Below are 20105 nucleotides of genomic sequence, written 5' to 3'. Positions count from 1 at the left end.
CAGAGCCCTCACCCTCTAACCAGAGCAATCGTAACACCAGCCACAGACTGCAGCAAAACACAAGTCAGTTATGGGGAAAACAAGCTGTGAAAGGGGAACAATGAAAATCAAGCAAAACAGGAAAGGGGAAGCGAGAAAGACACACCACAAGGCATTGCTAAGTCGTTGGTTGATGGCCCCCAGTCTACAGATGTGGAGTCCTAACTTAGGCATTGCTGCACTGACAATGTGGGTTTCTGCTCCCAAGCGGAGGATTAAGGGGGGATGATTCAGCTAACCCAGCTCCGGGAGCCGCTCACCGCACAAGAGCAGCGGTGCGGGTCCGTGCCACCCCCGGCCAGAGCTGCTGGGCACCACCGGCCGCCTCCACCCCGGCCTCCCTGGGGGACCTCTCGCAGGGAACCAGGGCTGCTGGGCTCTGACCGTTCCTCTGCCCCGTGTCTCTGGGAACAGCTACACAACACTCAGGGGAGCCCTTCAGATAGCTGGGGAGGCACCTAACAGCCATATGCAACGTAGGTGGGACTTAGGGACCCAAATTCTCATGCACCTGGAACGCGCTGCACTTTGTTGCCCTACAGAAGTATTTTAATGCTGAATTAAAACAGGCTGGAAAAGCATCTTCAGATGGGCGAAGACGAAGAGTTAGAAAAGAAGTAGGGAATGCTCCATGACAACTCTACAGCCATTTGATGTTGCTTGTGTGTTTGAGGTATGAGAGGGTTTTCTTTTTTTAGGCAGGCTGATAGCAGAACTTAGTCATTGTTTTTAATTATTCCAGACATAAATAGCCAGTAGGATTCATATCCTCATGCATGCCCTGAAATCTCTACTTGTCAAAAGTAATTGCTCCTTTTTTAAGCCAAGAAGCGAAGGAATAAATCACACAACAATAGAAGCACAGCTAGAGTGCCTTCTTCCAAAGAAAAAATATCACTAAGGTCAGTGCTGATGCCAGGCTGGACTGATGGCTGAGGCTGGCACCAGACACTGAGGGAGTAACGCTGCGATACTCAAACACAGTCTTTCAAGTTGGATGTAAACGTATCTCTTTTTCTCTCCAGCTATTAACAAGAAGGAAGTTAAAGAGCCTTCTGTGAAAATCAGGTGGCGAGAGTTTACTGGAATGTGAAAGCTCTTAAAAATATACAGATTGTGGGCTTGTGTTTATCTGGACCTTCCCAAAGAGTATGCAGTAAAACAGGTGAAGAAATTCCACAGGCAATGCAGCAAGAATGATCTGCTGTCTAAATGTACGGCACTTGTTTGTTAAAACACTGATTTCTCAGTGTATCCGTGTACTGAACTATTTACTTCTGTATTTGAGTGACCTAAAATATAATTATTAGCTCATGCAAAGTGTAAACAAAAGAGATGCACTAGATTTTGAAACTCAGAGAGGTTTGGACAACTTACAGATTGCTTAAATTGCAACTAGAAATACTGTAAAGAAGTTTGCAAAATGAGGGAAATTTTATGAGTTGTAGAAATGAATTAATAGCTGTCTTAGAAAGTACAGAACCTGACTAGATTTTATGTGTAGTGTGTGTTTTGAAAATAGTATTTTAATAATTAGCATTCTGTGTCTATCTGTGCTTGTAAAGGATCCTGTTCCTCCATCTTGAGCTGTTCTGTATGTGAAGTTCCTGTCTGCAGTCGCATGGTAATTAAGTGTGATTAAAGATGCTATTCACTCCCCTGCAAAGCAGCAGGTAACCACATGTCAGAAGGGGGTGGTGGGAGAATGGAGTAACTTCTGGGCAGTAAAAAGGCTATTGGAAATGGTCTGTTGGAAATGAGCAATGCGACAGCGTACAGCAAACGCTACGAAAGTGGCCATGTGGGTTTGTGGCGACCGTGGGTGATCATCGCATCCAGAAACATGATCGTCACCTGAAGAAAATAGTATTTAAAATAACCTCTTTATTTCTGTGTGCACCGGGCGATGCTGAGACCCCAGTCATGGCCTGGACAGGACTGAGGCGGAGGCGGGCTCTGTTCAGAAACACACAGAAAAGCACCCCACCACCCACAGCCAAACCCAGCGGTAACAAACCAACCAGGTGTGTCCGAGAGGAGGCAGAGCGGGCGAGAAGCGATGGAAGGCAGATGCCTCCTGTGAAAGGGTAACTACTGCTAAACGGTGGGAGAAACAGAGGGGAGGAACAGAAGACGACTCTCAAAAGATGACTGCTCCCAGAAGACAAGAAGGCTATTTTGTCTGAGAGGTGTCAGAAATTAGGTCAATACTAGCATGCCGAAGCTTCCCCCAGCAATCCATTTCTTATAGCTATCTTATGTCTATCACAATCCTTTGTAATATCTAAACATGCGTATGTGCTGCGTATGCGTGTTGTGTACGTGTGCGTACACACTGCATGCACATGAGCTCCTCCTTCTCTCTCTGTGTTTGCATAAAATTGCCAGTGAAAGCTGGAGATTTACTGAACCCTCTGGAAGCCAGTGACCCAAACCACTTGATAACTGAGGCAACGGGCACAGCCTGGAATATGGAAATTCCACTTAAACACAAGAAAACACTTTTTTACTGTGAGGGTAGTCAAACACTGGAAGAGCTTGCCCGGAGAGGTTGTGGAGTTTCCATCCTTGGAGATACTCAAAACCCATCTGGACTTGGACCTGGGCAGCCTGCTTGAGCTGCTCCTGCTTGAGCAGGGGGTTGGACGAGGTGACCTCCAGAGGTGCCAACCTCAATGATTCTGTGAGTAAAGCTCTAAAGCTTTAGTGTTTTTAGTAAGACTACACCCTCATCCTCACAATCATCACACTGATAAGAATTTCCGATAGTCCAAAAAGTGATAATTTTTCTTCAGAACTTGCTTGAACTGTCACTACCTTGCAGCTGAGCTGAACTGGATTATCTAATGGGCCTAGAAGGCTCGTTATGTGAGTGATTCAGAAAGAACACGGCTTATTAATGGAGCCAGGGAAAGGAACAGGTAGTTCACCACCGAGACGTGAACACACGGCTACATAGAAGACTGTCATCTTTGGAGAAAGCAATGAATGGTTGATAAATGCCACTGTTCTCACCAAGTATGCAATGAAAATGGTTTCAGCTATTATTTCACTGGACCAATTTTTTGCTTTTTAGGGTTTATGCATTTATATTAGCAAAACCTGCCAAACCATACCTTATATGCCAAGGAGAGCATCCCCAGCTATCACCCTTGTACGTCGCGGCACTCAATGGTCAATTCTGAGTCCTGAAAATTGCCAGAATTAGTCAAAGCACAGCCTGCTTTTTTGCTGGAGGTCTTCATCAAACACTGACCAGACCTGAACCAGAAACATGCAGCACAGCAAGCCCACAACCTGCCACAGTACAACTGCAGGCAAGCATCATTCCCCTTTTTATCGCATTCACGATAGCACAGAAAGTCAGAGTGCAGCGACCGCGAAGGCAAACCAAGCTCCTATTAGCACTCAACCACAACATAAACCTATTATTGCACATTACAAATCGCAGTGTTATTCTGTTGCCAGGTTATAAGCTCCAGAAAGGTGCCCTTGGAATGCTCACTTCCAATAAAATAGCCCTCAGCTTAACATTTGATCCAAAGGGCTAAGAGAAAAGCACTCCTTTTACCACTAAATTGCAGTGTTGGGTTTTAGCATTTCTTCAATTATGATATGGACAATGAAACCGTGTCTTTCTAGATGCATGAGGAATTCTACTAAATGAGCCATTCAGACATCTGAACTTAAGTCTGTTCCTTTAATACATTTGATTAACATGGAAATTTTATCTCTTATGTCATTATTTTAGTGCTGTAACATCAAAAACATTAGTCCACAATGTGCCCACGATCACAGGAGGATAGTTTATGGGCGCTAGAACTAATTTCTGGAGCAGGAGCAATGATTCCACCTCCCAACGCAAGATGCTCGAGCAGAAACAACGACAGAGGTGAATCTTCTCCAACTATAAATTACCACAGAAGTTACCAGGCAAAATTCTGCTTTCCAGCCCCACTGAGCTCAGTGGGACCTCTGCCACCGACCTCACGGTAGCCAGAATTTTATCCATTCACATTGATCCTTTGTCCTCGGGGCAGGAAGGAACGTGTACGGATGAAGTCAGGGAAAGCCAGATTCAGAGTCCACCTACTCCATCTCCTTACCCCACATGCAAGATTATACCTACACAAGAGGTTAGTACGGCTGTAACTACCGAGGAGGAATTTTGGACTCTAGGGGCAAGGAGCTCTTTCTCTTTGCATTTACTTTAGCCAAAGGCTATACATACAATACAGCGTAATTCTATTTTGTACCGTGTTTCCTATGGAGCACATCACATCCACACACAGCTGTGGCTGGCAAGTACATATCGCCCAGTCAAGAAGTCAGTGTTCAAATACTTAAAAGCAAATAAACAAAGCGCTGGAGCTTTTGTTAAGGGCATTGACACTGCACATCTATCACAAAAAATGGATTAGCAATAGACTTCGTAGGAACCTAAATTCCTTGGTACATTAGGTATCTTTTATCACTGTAGTACAGCATTTGTATGTTTTTTATAGGGAGGGTGAACAAAGGAGAAATTACTATAGGCAAAGGAATCTTGTCATCAAAATGTGAGAAAACCTAGTTATTTGACTAAGCAAAAAAATACTAAGTAATTTGTAACAGAAGAATAAAATGAACTCGCTGTGTCTCCAGAGGTCTGCAATATGAACTTCAGAAAAGGTAGCTTGCCAATTTAATTGAGGTAGGAGTTATTTAATTTTTTTATATACAGGTATAGTTTTCAATAAAACTACATATGCCTATAATACTGCAATGGCAGATGTGTCTCGATTATTAGAGGTGGGCTCTAGGGAATATATACAATGGATCTTGAAATCCGTAAGCAGCTGTTTGGAAGGGAGGGGTGGAACACTGCAACACACACACATGTTCCTTAAGTGCAGTAATGTTTTGTTATTTTACTGCAGGTGTATTACAGAGATGAAATTTAATAACTTATTGTATACAATACCAATAAAACGGAAAGATTCTTTGCCCTGACATTCATGAACAAAGTACAAATTAGAAGCAGTTCAGCGCGCAGCAGCTCCGTGCGCAGACACACACACACACCACCTCGGTTCACACCTTCCCCGTCTGCAGTCATGATACCGTCTTTTTTATTGTTTACTATGAAAAGGTGGGCAGCGCACAAAAAAGGTAAAAAGAAAGCAAACCCCCACAGTGCTCTGCAAGATATTGAAGAACGTGTTGCTGATCAAATTCAAGAAAACCAAGAGCATTTGAATGCACAGGGCAGCACTCGTGCGTTCACTGGTGAGGTCTCTGAGATGCAGGAGGCCCCTGTGCGATGCTACCAGAGTTATTTTTGTAATAGTTATTCTTCAGCAGCTTAAATCAGAAGCCTGATTTCAGAATATGCATTAGTCTCAATCTCATGCTGAATGAAGCGCTGAAGAAGGACCTTTTAAAAGTACATATCAGATAAAAAGATAATCCCTCCTGCTTTTTTTTTCCCTTCTGTCTTTGCTGAACTCCTCTTCATATAATTAGAGATGTTGCAACAATTCAATAATTCACAGCAGAAAAAGGAAGTCCCAGCACTTCTGGAAGAAAAAAGAAAATGGGCAATAGCTATTTCTGTCCATTCCCTTCTCAGCATGAGAACAGCAGCGTTATGCAAGGATTTACAGCCTTACTGGACACACAGACAGGCGGGCACGGGCAGCTGGGCTGAGTTAATCCATATGCACTTGCTGCAGAAGCCACCTGAGTCTTTCATTTCCATTACACTCTTTCAAGTTTTCCAGCGATATTTCTGTTACTTCTATACAAAATCTCTGTCAAAGGTATGTCGTGTCCTCCCTCCACTACGCTCACTGAGCCACAAACATTCAAAAATTAAAATCCAAGGCTTTCCTTGCCTTCCTCCATGGGAAACATTCAGCCTGCTATTGTAGGTGGGGGACAGAAAGGGATGGGACAGGAGGGAAGCAGGGAGCGTGCTGGCCACGCGACCACCTGCTCAAGGAGAAAAAGCCAATGACTTCTCCCCTTGGAGCGAGCTATGACACACAGAGCATAAAATGCCACGTGCATCTAATAAGAAAACCTGAAAAAGCACCTTGGCTGTCCCAGCTGAATGGAGAGGGGGCCACAGGCCCCATCACATGCCAAAGGCTCCTCTCACCCATCACAGAGGGACAGGGGAGTAAGAGTCGGAGGTAAAGGAGAGAGGATCCACGACCACACAGGAGGAGGGACATCAGGAAAGAGCGTGTAGCGTCTGTAAGGAGACTGCAATGTCCAACAAATATTTGGAGTCAGATCCGATGGGAGAGGATACAGGAAAACATTAGCAGCTACAAGAAGGCTGAACTCCAGTTGGGTCTGCACGAACTTTTAAATGAGTTTCTAGAAACCTCAGTCCAGAACTGGCACATTCATTTGCCACGGCAGCCTGCTGTGCCCTTGATCATAAGCCTCCTGGAAACCCGCACCACTGCTTCCAGAGGGACGGGGTGGGGTGGAGGTTTTGGAGTCAGAGAAGGGAGCACAGGAAAGCAAGGAGGAAGAGAGGAGTCAGAAAAAGTACTGAAAGGAAGACAGAGAAGAGGCAAGTTAAATGATACACGTGTTACGGTGCAGAGGTGGTCTCTGCAGAAACACTGTCCTGCCAGTCTGGACTCTGACTTCTCAGGATCTCAGAGCCTACTCCTTTCTCATCTGGATTCCTTGAATAAATTGCTACCGATACGGTCCCTCAGGAAATCCTGGAAAGCCACAGGGCTGCTGCAGGTTTGGGCGGACTGCCCTCGGATGCTTACGGCATTGTAAATGCACGAAGGAGCCATTTTGTTGCAGCCTCTAATGCTGCTTGTTTGAACTGAAGCTGCAATAAAAACAAAGTTAAACATCATGCCTATGTCATTCTGGTAGTTGGCCTTTCTCTTTACCATGGTATCTTGAATCAAGCTGAAGGCTAGCAGATATGACCTCAATCTGGATAAAGTTTATTATATTTTGGTAGCAGTTGTGTTTTTAAAAAAAAAAAAAAAAAAAGGCTGGCTGAGCTTGTACAACTCCACTAGCTTTTACCTTAACACTTCATTCCAGAGTCAGCTTTTAACAGTGGGATGGTTCCAACTGGCCTCCGAGAGTATTTCTTGAACATGAAGTAAATCAGTACATCCAAAACCAACATTTAGACTCACTTTCTAAAAGACTTAGTAGTAAAAACAAGTCACCTTAGGATTTGGGAATTTTGCTTCAAGTTAAAACACCTTAAAAGCTAAGTATCTGTTACTATGCATTTGCCAAAAAGGCATAATCCAAATTTTCAAAGGACTGTCTAATTTATTCCCACATACAATCTCATGCGTTGCCTTGGAAATCTATGGTGTATGTTTTCTGGCCATCAAGCTCATTTTACAGTTCTCTTTATTCATTGCTTTTTTGAATTAACTATTGCTCAGAAAAGCTCACTAGCTCTGGATTACTCAAAGTCGGTCTCACCGACTATTAACCGATTAGTGGAACCACACTACTGTAAGCAGCACACGTTACCATTAGTCTAATAACAGTATTTTGTGTATCCAGATCCTCTTGCACTAAGGAATACCAGTGTTTTATATACACTGTAGAATTAACACAGCCCCTCATTTTTAGCTGTCGGTGGGAAACCGAGGCACGGTGACTTACACAGGCTGAGCCTCCGGCTCACATTTCCTCTGGAGCGTCTCCCTGCTCCCACCGCGACGCTCGGGCACACCCTTGCAGCAGCCCCTGCCCTGCAACCGCTGAGGCAGCCAAGCGGCTGATGCTCAGTTCTACCTGCCAAATAATTTCTTCCAGCTCTTTCTGCCTTTACCTCTTCACAGTGCTGATTTACATGAAGCTCTTTGAATGAAGAAGCAGATGCATTGCTCTTCATTACCACGTGCAGACCCTTACTTACGACCAGAGTACCCAACCAATAATACAGACTAATACAGGAAACCAGAACAAAGTTAGAGAAATCAAGTAGGTACGCTTTTTTTTACTACTACTATTGCCTTGCTAATCCCCCCCAAAACCAGCACAATATAAAAAAAATCGATCTTTGGGGAAATGGTAAGTAGCACAGAATTAAGACAACATGCAAAATCCTGACTTCACTGAATGAAATGAGATTTCTGTCATTAACTTCAATGAAGCCAGTGTTTCAAAAGTGTCTTGACAACAACTTCGGTACATGTTTCTTAGATGACTTCTCTCTAATGGAATTAAATAGTTCCCAAGATGAGCTTTCTTCCATTCCCACTGTAATCAGTGTTGTATTTGCTGTGGTTTTCAGTGAAAGCCCAATTGGGCCCTAGGCTCGGAAATAAAAATCATCTCGAAGTAAATGGGTTGCTGTGTATCTGACCTCTTCTCTCATTGGTGTGAAAACAGCGCGGGGATGAAACCTCAGATCATTGCTGCTATTTGTGTGAAGAGAGGTTGTTGGTTTTTTTCCTACCAGAAGATTAATAGGTAGCAAGTTCAATATCGTTAGGTATTTAGTTTTCCTTAATTGTTCCAGGAACTCATCTACAGAGAGCAATGCATCACATCTGGAGGTAGCAATTTACCTTTCAGAAATCAACAAAATCTGCACGCTCCTCCTGGGTTTAGGAAAAAGGAGCTCACACAGCTACTGCCGCTACTCCAGTCCCTTGGATAACCCAAGGCTTCAGGGGATTCTCAACGATCCGCAATATCACCACCAATATTTCCTTTGGAATTCACCGAGTTTTCTTCAATATCTTCTGTCTAGATAAGCTAAACTTTCTCAATACGTGTGAAAGCAGATCCTAGAAATCTTGCAATAGGCTTGTAGCTTTTAATTTTCTTTTAAGCCTGAAGGTTCATAATGGTTAATAATTTGGTGGGTCCTGATAGTTCTGCAGCCTGGAGAACAGACAACAGATGGTCCAGCCTCGGCATTAAGCATTATTCCTTCTGTACCTTTCAGGAATTTGAGAGATTCTTGTTTTAGAAATATTTTTTCTCCTTCCTGTCTGGGCACTGGTCATCTGCTTCACCCACTTTTCCATTACACTTCAAGAAAGTGGATGCGTATGGTAGAAAGAAAGACCCTATTCCATGGATTAGAATTTTTATTATTTGCACTCTTTTTGTAATATCCTCCTAATATTCCTCAAATTTTCATGAATTCTTTCTCCACAGAAAAGGAGAGTGGGTAGGTAGGGTTTTCTCCATCAGTTCATTGACCCTACACAGCCACAGGGCGCTGCCACGTAGATACTATCAAGGATCCATGCAGAGAGCTGACCATGTCTGTACCAACTGAATTCTGAGGAAACTCCAGAATTGGTCCACCAAAGTGTAAAAAATAATTACTCAATGCTATCATTCAGGGAAAAAAATGCATTAACTCTCATACTACAACCACAGTCATTGGCTTGTTTACTGGAATAAATGTTGGCTTTTTGTCCGGTATCTTGACAGACCGTATTCCCCAGCACAGAGGACAGGCAGCGGCGCTGCGGTGCTCAGCATCTCCCCGGTTTGCACTGCCCGTTGGGGCTTATCCTCTTTTTCACGCGATACGAAGGAGCTCGCCGAAAGGCTGGAGCTCATTGGCACCTTCAGGTTTGTCCTCTCCTGCGTTCTGGACCAGAAGAGAAGTCTGGCGAGCAGGAGCAGCGTGTGGACTTCTACTGCAGGTGGTTGGGGCTGCATGAAAAGACGAGGCAAAAACCGTGCTGCCTGTTTCTGCAGGCAACCGTCCTCGTTATGGCAATTACCCGGCAGTTCCCCACGAGGGGTTTCAGCTGTTTGCTGATCTGTCACTTGGCCGAGGGAGGCCAAGCCAGGCGGTGGCATGGCACGAGCAGGGCTGGGTGGGGGCCCACAGTTCCCGCCAGCCGTCCCCACGGGACTGATCTGAGCTGCCCCAACCCCTCCCGGCTCCCAGCACCGCAGGTGCGGTGATGCTGCAGTAACATCACACCAAGTCATTTCCGTATCATTTGACACCGGGGATATCTGGAACCAGGTCCCTCTCCACTACCCCCGAGAGCCTGTGCAAAATGCCACCTCGCTTTGGCTGGGACATAAAGCTGAGGATGCTTAAGAAAAAATTACCTGTTTATGGCAAACTGTCTTCTCAAACCTACAGCTGCACCTCTGCCCTTAGTTTCCAAGATTAACTTTTTACTCCCAAGTTAAGGAAAATACACATCTGTATCCTGCAGATATTCACAGATATGGGTGTGCACAAAGAGGCCGCAGTACGAGTCGCATTAAGGCTCCACGCACAAGGCATATATAGACCATATAATTTATTTAGGTGTAATGCCATTTCGAACTTGGAAACAATTTCTAACTTACTTGCAGTATCACGAGATCATTCGAACACAGTAAGACTGAAAGAAAAACTAAAAGCAAAACGCAGCAAAGGTACTTTTTCAGGTGAAATGGGAAACCAGAGCAGACCCAAGAGAGCAGCAGAGCGGGATCTCCAGGAGGCTGGAGCTGCAGAGGAGACGGGTCTCACCCTTGGATGGGTGCTACTACACACTGAGGACAACATCCCCAACGCTGTGCAAGCACTGGGGACACAAACACATCCTGCTACCTCCTAAAAATAGAAAGCAAAAGCATACAAAGATTTTAAAGCAAAGAGAACTAGCTAGAAATAGCTCCTAAAATTAATTAAGAGCGACTGCAGATTGTTTTGGATCAGGTGAGGGTAGGGTTACACATGTGATCTTCTGCACTTATCTGTGCTGGTTATTGCAAGTGAAATCAGTAAGTCGCTTATCGACTCGCTAAAGAGTTACGTATGTGAACATTCAGTGCCTCACTAAGTTTACTTTCAAGGCTTGGCTTGTAAACCTTCACCAGTGAGCAGCTCTGTATCCTTTCAGTTTGTTCCACATGGAATTAAACATGTGCTTTAAGGAAGGCAAAGCAGCCTCCCCTTGTCGCCTCTCCCAGTCCACGCTCAGCATGCAAAACTTCGCACAGGAAACGTCCCCAAAACTCAAACAATGCGGACGACGACTGGCAAGCGCAGGGGCCCCTCCGGCAGCGGAGCAAACCTCACCTCCCTCCGGGCTCACGCCGGCCCTGTTAGCAGAGGGGGCAAAGCAGAGCAGCTCCGCGCCGGCCAGCGGAAGGGGCCCCATCGCCACCTGCGTGGGGAAGCTGCCGCCAGCCGCCGGCTCCCCCAGCCTGCCCCAACCCTGCCTCCACCTCCGAAACCAGACCCGCAGGCAGGGCCCCGCGCGAGAGCCCACAGCTTTGCAGCAGGGGCGCGGGGCTCACGGCCCAGCTCCCTGCCCCCGCCGCCGCTCGCGTTCCCGGGATGCTTCCCCTGCGCCCGACGGCTGCGCCCGTCCGTCCGTCTGTCCGCCCGCGGGAGTCCATCCAGGCACAGGGGCCGGGATGCGCCCCGGCACACGCAGGGCTGCGGAGGGAAGGGGCACGCCGCGACAGCCGGCCGAGAGCACAGCCCCAGCCTCCAGACACTCCTGATGGCATACACGTGCGCACTGCGAACAGACATTTCTGTTTAATTGCTCAAATGGTTTCATTTTTCTACACTAAATGTTTCAAAAAAAACCCCAACAAAAACAAAAAAAAACCCGTAAGAATAGGCTGTTTCCTCTCATTATTAAAGAACACGGACATACGAAAGGAAAGAAGGGATCAAGTATTTCCCTTTCCTATAGGGAAATAATATGCATTTTGGCTGGTTTTTTGTTGGTTGCTTTTTTTTCCCCTGGCAGAAAAAAAAAAAAAAAAAAAAAAAAAAAAGAACACGGACATACGAAACGAAAGAAGGGATCAAGTATTTCCCTTTCCTATAGGGAAATAATATGCATTTTGGCTGGTTTTTTGTTGGTTGCTTTTTTTTCCCCCTGGCAGATTTGAATGGTATAAAGCTTTGAATATTAAGAAGGCTATTAAATTCTTTCAATAGTTTTCCAAAGTGCAAAGCTACTGCACTTAGAAAAGGAAAGGAAGCCTAGCACTCTTCAAGAACAAAATGAATTTAAACACACAATTAATATTGCTACTGAAATTAAAAAGAAAGGGTCTTTTAAAAAAAATCAATTGTCTTGAAACAAAGCACAGACTTTTGACTATTGATAGTATTTTTAGACTCAGACTTTCTCTGGAGAATTAAAAGTATGCAAATGCAAAGCGCAGAGCGGCACACACACACACATGCTATACCTTTGTATTACATTGGCATTTTATTATTTAATTAAACTACTCTTATTTTTCTAGCTCACGCATGCTTCCCTTGAGACGGCTTTGCTGTTAGCCTGCTGGCCTTGACTTCCAGCCAAAAACAATTCAGAAACAAAAAGGGACAACAAATCATATTTTCACAGACATTTTTATCCCTCAATACAACCTTGTTTTCACACAACATCATACAGATTCTATGAAAACTATAATTTATTGCAGTAGCCATCCAAAGCTCGGGGCTGACACAAGCTCTGCGGTGTGTTTCCACTTCTGTAATTTCTGAAGTTGTGCTGTTGGGAAGACCTGACATGCTGAACAGTGCGGCATTGTTGCAAGGGACAATAATCAATAGTTCACAGCAGCTCTGACTAGGGCGGTATTAGGTCAACCCAAGTACTCATAGTCTCCAGTAACTGTATCCTGGCTAGAAAAGCTCAGGCAGGAGCTTTAAAACCTGCATTTGCAAATAGAGCCCGTTTCTGAGAAATGCACATCTGCAGCCATCGCCGTTTATGACGGAGCCTATCCCCAAGATGTACAACTTTAAGAAGCAAACCTCATTCATCAGAGTATTTATCACAACCCCTCTGCTGAGCAGACTTTCACTTACCTGGTGGCAACCCTGTAAATTCGAATCTCTTCCATATGATGAGTATGAACCCCTTTCTGTTTTACCTGTTAACAAAAAAAAAAAAAAATAGATGTATAACAGATATAAACAGATATATATAGCTTCTCCAAGCGTTTTAGATGATGTTCACCACATTTTCCTAGTGCTGTTTACATATGTAAAATAGGCACTGCTGACTGCGTAACGCATGTAGGCAACAGAAAGGGATTAACACTTTTTCACGCTGAGGATGGTGATGTGAAATAAACTTCCTAATCTCAGCTGCGCCGCTCCACACGCTGCCTGGAACCGGGATTTAACGGGCTTCCACCGGCTGGCTGAAGGTGTGAGCAGACCTCCTGCGTGCCTCCCCTCTGGCTCGGGGGCTGAGCACCCAGGCACCCTACCTGTCCCACCACCGCGCGGGGGGCATGGCGAGTCCCTCACCGGCTCTCCGGACGGCCAGCTTCGCCCAGGAGCTGCTGGGGATGCCGCTCCCCGCTCTCTTCCCCAGGAGCAAATTCCCCCATGATCAAGGTGATGATGGAATTTACACCTGGGAAAGAGACACTGATTGGGAATTTGCCATTCGCTACCAACATTGGGGCTGCCCCAGCGGCGCTGGGACTTGAACGGGGGCCCAATGACTGCCGAGACTCTCTGCCAGCCCTAAGTACTTTTTTTTTTTTTCCTTTTTTCCCAGGAAGCCTTTAACACTCAGATCCAACAGCCTGACTTGCAGTACCGGTTACAGTTATGCCATATTTACAAAGGAAAATAAAGGTTCTTTCAGGTTTGAATGGCCAGACTCGAGCGAAATCAAGAAGGGAAGAGGTGGTTTCTGCAAAGCATTAAGTCATGGCTGAGCAGCACTGCACCACGTGCTCCGGAGACAAAGAGCAGTCAAGAGGGCTGATACAAAACATATTGACACTAAAAGACCACCCTTATGGTGAGGATAATCACGGGAGGGGGGGAGGTATTATCTAACAAAACATCCAGGAACACAGTAAAAATCACTCATAAAATTAAAGTTTTTATTATAGGCTGGGACATAAAACCCACAACACACAGTACCAGTTACTAGGGACCAGATGCTCAGTTTATCTCTGTGTGCAACGCCCAGCAATGCCGGGGACACCTCTGCACCTAGAAGCCAGGTTCACGCGGCTGCATACCCCCACGTACGAGAGATGTGGTGACAGCCCTACACCAAACCCTGCGCCACCGAGATAAAGCCACTGTGCTGATACACCTACCGAAGCCATTAAAAAACATCCTTTAACTGCATTTGGAAGTATCAGATCACAATAATGACAATATCCACCGACCTCACAAATTCCAGGGGCCCAAGCAAGGCAGGCAGCGGATGAGGGGTCCCTAGCTGGCACGTCCCCTCAGGTTTCCCCACGCGATCCAGATTTCATAAAGAACCCATGGTGAGGCAGATCGTTAGACAAAGGATGATGGAGTTAATTTTAATCATTCCCAATATGGTGTGGCCACATTCTGACTGAGCCCACAAGCCTTTCCTTTAATATGCAGCTAGTAGGTTTGAGTGCCATTTAGAGGTATTATTGATAAAGTTTGACTGTTGTGATTTTTTTATTCCAAACCACTCATCTTTCTCCCCATAATAATTTAAGACTCTGTAGCTTGCTTTTGTTTCTCGATTGTTTTTGGTTTTGTTGTTTTCCACCACATAAAGTAGTTACTTATACACGGGAACCCCCAAAATTTATTTGCAATTCATAGGACATTGGCACACGTAATAACTTTTGAAAGCACTTGTATCTGGTTATACAAAAATGATGGATCACCCACTCCATAGCCCCCCTCAGGTTTGGAGTACTGGAAGCCTTTGCAGAAATAATTCAAGATTGAAAAGACAATGAAATTTTAATCGTGAATCCCCGAGTCGTCCAATGCCGAGATCTGAAAACAAAATGTCTTGCTGGCACGCCTGGAGTTACATGTGCTACTTCCCATCACCCCAAGAGGGCCAGAACGTCGATGCAAATAGCAAGCGGTGAGGACGGGGGGGAAAAAAAAAATCCCAAACAGAAAAATAGGGTTGAGGGGAACCAAGTTCAAGCAGCGACACAAGGTACTTTGAACGCGCTTCTCGCTGCTGCCTGGGTATCGGTAATCTTCTTTTCTATCGTATCAGACACAGGCAGCCTCATCTTAATTTCAGTTGTTAAAAAATATTTATCCAGATACAAAAATAAACCCACTGCAAATTACAAGTTGTCAGGGTTAAAATCTACTTCTATTTGTGTGGGGGAGGATAAGAGAACAGCATAGACATGAATCATTCTCAGTAATTTGAGTGTTTCCATGACATCAATGGGCACTCGTCCAGGACTCTGTCGAAGTCTGTGAGGTACCAAAGCGGCACAGCAGCCAGCAGGAGATTGACTTTTTTTTTTTTTTTAGGATTATGCTCCTTGTAAAGATTTCATCTATAGCATCCACTTTTACCACCAAACAGATAGCTTTGGAGATCATGAGTGAACACATTTCATTCTGATAGTGTAAGCCTTTAACTTTATTACATTTTTTTGTTGTTGTTGTTGTTCCCACATACAGCTAGAAATCTGCCTTCTCGATTAAGAACAAATAACCGAAATTTGTGAAAAAGTCAAGAAACCGTTAAAAATATATACATACGTACATTTTCACTATCAACTGCAATTATGAAATTATCATACTTTTTGTAATGACACTTCATTTGGGGGGGGGGAATATCTTTTGTATAAACTGTCCATTTAAAATTAGCTACAGTCTTGATGTTGATTTTCTGCTTAAAATTCACTGGCACATTTGTTTCAGATAATAAAATTTGCAAGAGTGCTGATAATATGCAAGAGTAGGCTCTTTAAGCAACTATTTGTGCTCACAAATACAAAAGCTTCTCCTGAATTTCTACGTTTACTGTACATTATGCATCATTTTCAGTCACTTGAACACCCCAGCCTGTACTGTGCGTTTTCTGAGGTTTGCAAGAGCTAAAGATTCTCTCTCCTTTTTTTTTTTTAAATGTTTTAAAAAAGAAAGAGCGTCTACAGCGATGTAGACACCCGACGCATTCACTGCGGAATTTTCGAGACAACCCTCTAGTACTAGAATGCGGCAGCCGCTGCGGATATTTTTTGGCACAAAGACAATGGTGGCAGTGCCAAGCCCCATGGCTAAAACTACTCAAAAGAGGCATAAGGGTAGCATTAATCGTTCAAGTCTTTTACTGCATGGAGTACTGTTGTCCATATTTTAAAACCTAAAAGTACCCGTTAGTAATATTTGTTGTAAGCCAGGAAAAAAAAAAAAGGAAAAAAAAAAAAAAAGGAGCCTGAAATACAGACGAATAACAAATCTTGTCAGACATCTGATTAATTTTTCCTACCTAGAGGACCAAATGCTAAAATGTGCCATTTGTTACCAGCACTCCGAACATGCAACACGATCTATACCCTTCCGTGGCTTTATGATCTGACAATTGAAACAAAGCTCCATGGAAGAAGTTGACCTACAAAGGCTGGTGAATAACTTTCAAGTATGCACTTGTTCTTTAGGTAAGGCAGAAAAAGCATCTCCATTATTATCAGAGGCAATAACTTAGCGTGTGTGTAAATATATATATATATTTTCAATTAATTGACACAATGCATGCCAATCAAAGGACAGACAAAGAAAGAACTACACGCAGCTCCTGTTTTCTGACAAACACTGAATCTTAAGTCTCTGCTTTCTACATACCTCTAGAAAAAAATACTGCTTACCTTCACTAAACTAAAACGATTGCTTCGTAAATATTTTGTTTGCATTTTTGTTTAACTGCAGAAAATAAAAGCAGCACAGGATTGCCAACTGATCAATAAAGAAGCCACTTGCCTTTCCATGGTGCACTTTGAAAAATTAATCAAATTAAGTAGAAAATTTAAGCAACTTCCAAAGCACAAATGCAAGTCATCTGATTCCCCACTCTCTTTTCCCCTGCCCTGGGAGATAGGGCACCTTGGTTTTTTTCTGGTAGGCAGAATGAGAGGCATGAGGCAACTCTTTCCATCTGCAGAGAAAAGGAAGTGAAGCTATTTCTATAAATGACTTCAATTCAATGTTTACATTGATTTCATGTTTGACATATTTTTTGAGAGATGAGTGCTAATTCAGGTTTCCGCTGCCCTACATTTGGGGTTTAGTTCTTGGTTAGACTGAAGAAGGGAAACCTGTCTGGGGGGAAAAAAAAAAATATAATTGTATGAGGGATTGGAATTTTAATGGCTGCAAATTTCAGTCTGTTCAGGTCTGCAATTTTGCTTAAACCTATTTCTTATTTTATTACTGCATTTCTAGCATTTTTGAAAATTAACGATCGTTCCCTCTGATGTCCAACATCTCAAATGCATCCTGAAGGGAGCCCGATTGATTCCCCTACAGAGAATGACAAGTTACAGGAGAATTCAGTGTCGAAGTCAGACCAGACACGAGGAACAGAGCGCTGCAAACATATTTGGGAAAAAGTTCTGAGCAACTGAAGAATGTGCTGAACTTCATCGTTCCACGTTTGTCTGTATATAATGAACACATACATGTTATCAGCCGTAGCAGGGTTTATTTGCATTGTTATGAGGACCATGAAACAGTTTACTTCTGCCTTAATCTATAGTTCTTGCATTCAAAATTTTCTTGTGCTTGTTTAAGTTTGGTTGCACGAGAAAGAGAGGGTTCGAGCACTCCAGGGAGCGAGTGCAGGACTCCTCTCAGTGCTCACTAGTGTGAGTGAAGGTCTCCGAACACCGGCCCTGCCTGACACGAGGACCAGCTCTGCACAGTAACTTTTGACAGGGACAGACAGATTATTCAGTACTATTTTTTTTTTTGCCTCAGAGATTTGAAAACCCAACTCATTTCAGCAGAGGAATCAAGCTAAAATTTGTATAGAATTATAAATTATCTGAGGAAAAACCTCACTGAAATAAACAAGTTATTGTACACTTATATATCCCATACCTATAAGCACCTCACTCTCGGAGGAATGTATATACCCTGTGCCCCCCATGGACAGCCTCCCAGGCCTTGCTATCTTTTGCCCTTGTCAGAAAAAAAAGCCTGCCCATGTTTTCATCAGAGGAGCCAGCAGGTAGCTTCTTTATTTTTTCAGAACTTTTCAATACTCTGTTCTTTAAAAGAAAAAAAAAAGGAAAAATAAAAAGGAAAATGCTTGTAGTATTAAATGAAATTTTTTGGGCTCCTAATTGAAGGATGCAAACCCGAACGCCTTCCCTGGCACCAGGGCTAACAGTTGGCTTGAGGCTTGTCCCCTTTGTGTGACAGCTAGCTTTTCCTTCTTTATTTTTTCAGAACTTTTCAATACTCTGTTCTTTAAAAGAAAAAAAAAAGGAAAAATAAAAAGGAAAATGCTTGTAGTATTAAATGAAATTTTTTGGGCTCCTAATTGAAGGATGCAAACCCGAACGCCTTCCCTGGCACCAGGGCTAACAGTTGGCTTGAGGCTTGTCCCCTTTGTGTGACAGCTAGCTTTTCCTAGCAGCTAAGCAAGGGACTGGTCCTTCCCGGACGTCCCCCCCCCCTGCCGGCCGCCCCCCGGGGGGGGGGGCGGGGGGCGCGGGCGCAGCCCCGGGGCAGCCGCAGGCAGGGAGCTGGCAGGGGAACAAGCGGCCCTTGTGCTCGGGCTGCGGGGAAAGGTGAGGCGTGGGGCCCGCGCTGAAAAGGTTCGGTAGGCATCGTCCCCATGGACTGGGGGGGACAAGCGGGTCCGAGCAGTGGCTGCTGACACTGGGCATCCGGCTGCTACTTCTCTTCCAACGTTTAAACAGCAGAGAGAGTTGCTTAGCTCGGCTAAGTCACTAACTCGGGCTTGACCTCGGTTATCTATACATACTTCTCCAACAGTAGTGCACTCACCGGTGTAGGATATACAGTCAAAATACCCTATTTATTTCAGTGAGGTTTTGAACAGCGTATTTTACATCACAAAGAATCTCATCCGATGGTAATGGAAGTATCATGTTAATGAGCTATTTCTGCTTTGTGCTATATGTGAAGTACAGACAATAAGAAAGAAATCTGATAGATTTTAAGCAAAGTTTGTGCAATAACATTCACAAAATAGCACAAGTGACACGGCATCTGATCCAGGGAAGGTCCAAAAACTAGATACAAAGGTAAGGGAAGGTATTAATCCCAATAATTTGAATGGCATCACACCCCAAAATGTAGTGCAATGCTAGGGGAAAGAGATCTTTTTGACATGAAAGAGGATTTTTGCACTTACATTGATGTGCAGTAAACAGTAATGGTTCTTAAAGAGACGTTATGATGCCAGAGCAAGTACCATTACAAAGGGAGATTTTTTTTTTTTAAACAGTTCCATCAAAATGCAAAGGAAATTAAATCCTAAAACCTATACTAAAATAAAGCTACAGAGCTGACTTGAACAACCTAAAGCAAGGAAATTCAGAGCAAAAGTGGTACTTCACCACTGTCCCACCTTGCTGGTCTAGAGCTTAAGCTTAAACAGGCAAGGTTAACTCCCAAACTCCCCAAAGGCCAAACTACTTCCTTACACACACATGCTATGTACATGTGCCTATGTCTATACATACATACATATATATATATGTTGATGGGAATGGCTGTGCTGCCTGCTGAAGGGTATCCCACGTGGTGCTGCCCGCAAGCTTTGCCCCAATGCCCCCCGCAGGGCTGATGGCTTCAAGCGCAGGGAAGGGACCGACCCCAGTGCTGCCCGCCCCAAGCTTCACGTTCCCTTCTATGCATATTCAGTTACTCCATGAAAATACCAGACCAATTTTTTTGTCACTGATCTCGGTTCATGAAATATTGGACCCAAACCAAAAGACTGAGGCAAATTGCTCAATCTATTTCTGTAATCTACCAAATAATAGCATCTATTACAGGGCAGTATGTGATTTCTCTGTTTGCGTGCTTTTAAAACAAAATAGCTGTGGTAAAACTATACTTGAAACTGTAAGAATATGAATGTGAAGACAGAATATCATAGAATATAATCATAGAATCGTTGGAAAAGACCTTTAAGATCATCACGTCCAACCGTTAACCTAGCACTGCCAAGTCCACCACCACTAACCATGTCCGAGCACCACATCTACACGTCTTTTAAATACCCCCAGGGATGGCGACTCCACCACTTCCCTGGGCAGCCTGTTCCAACCTTTTTGGTGAAGAAATTTTTCCATAATTGCCCTAA

The 20105-nt window shown here is 44.1% G+C and overlaps 1 protein-coding gene across 1 annotated transcript in view; it reads right to left on the bottom strand.

Annotated features, from left to right (window-relative positions):
* Nucleotides 1–20105, bottom strand: part of TCF4 (transcription factor 4) — a 252246-nt gene that overhangs the window by 111295 nt on the left and 120846 nt on the right. Inside the window, exon 6 of the mRNA XM_019470871.1 lies at nucleotides 12851–12915. Coding sequence (XP_019326416.1) covers nucleotides 12851–12915 — 65 coding nt within the window. The remainder of the gene's footprint in view (nucleotides 1–12850; nucleotides 12916–20105) is intronic.

The sequence above is a fragment of the Aptenodytes forsteri genome, unplaced genomic scaffold, assembly GCF_000699145.1.
Source record: "Aptenodytes forsteri isolate BGI_AS27 unplaced genomic scaffold, ASM69914v1 Scaffold112, whole genome shotgun sequence".
NCBI lineage: Eukaryota > Metazoa > Chordata > Aves > Sphenisciformes > Spheniscidae > Aptenodytes > Aptenodytes forsteri.
This window is presented reverse-complemented; position numbering and strand designations above follow the sequence as displayed.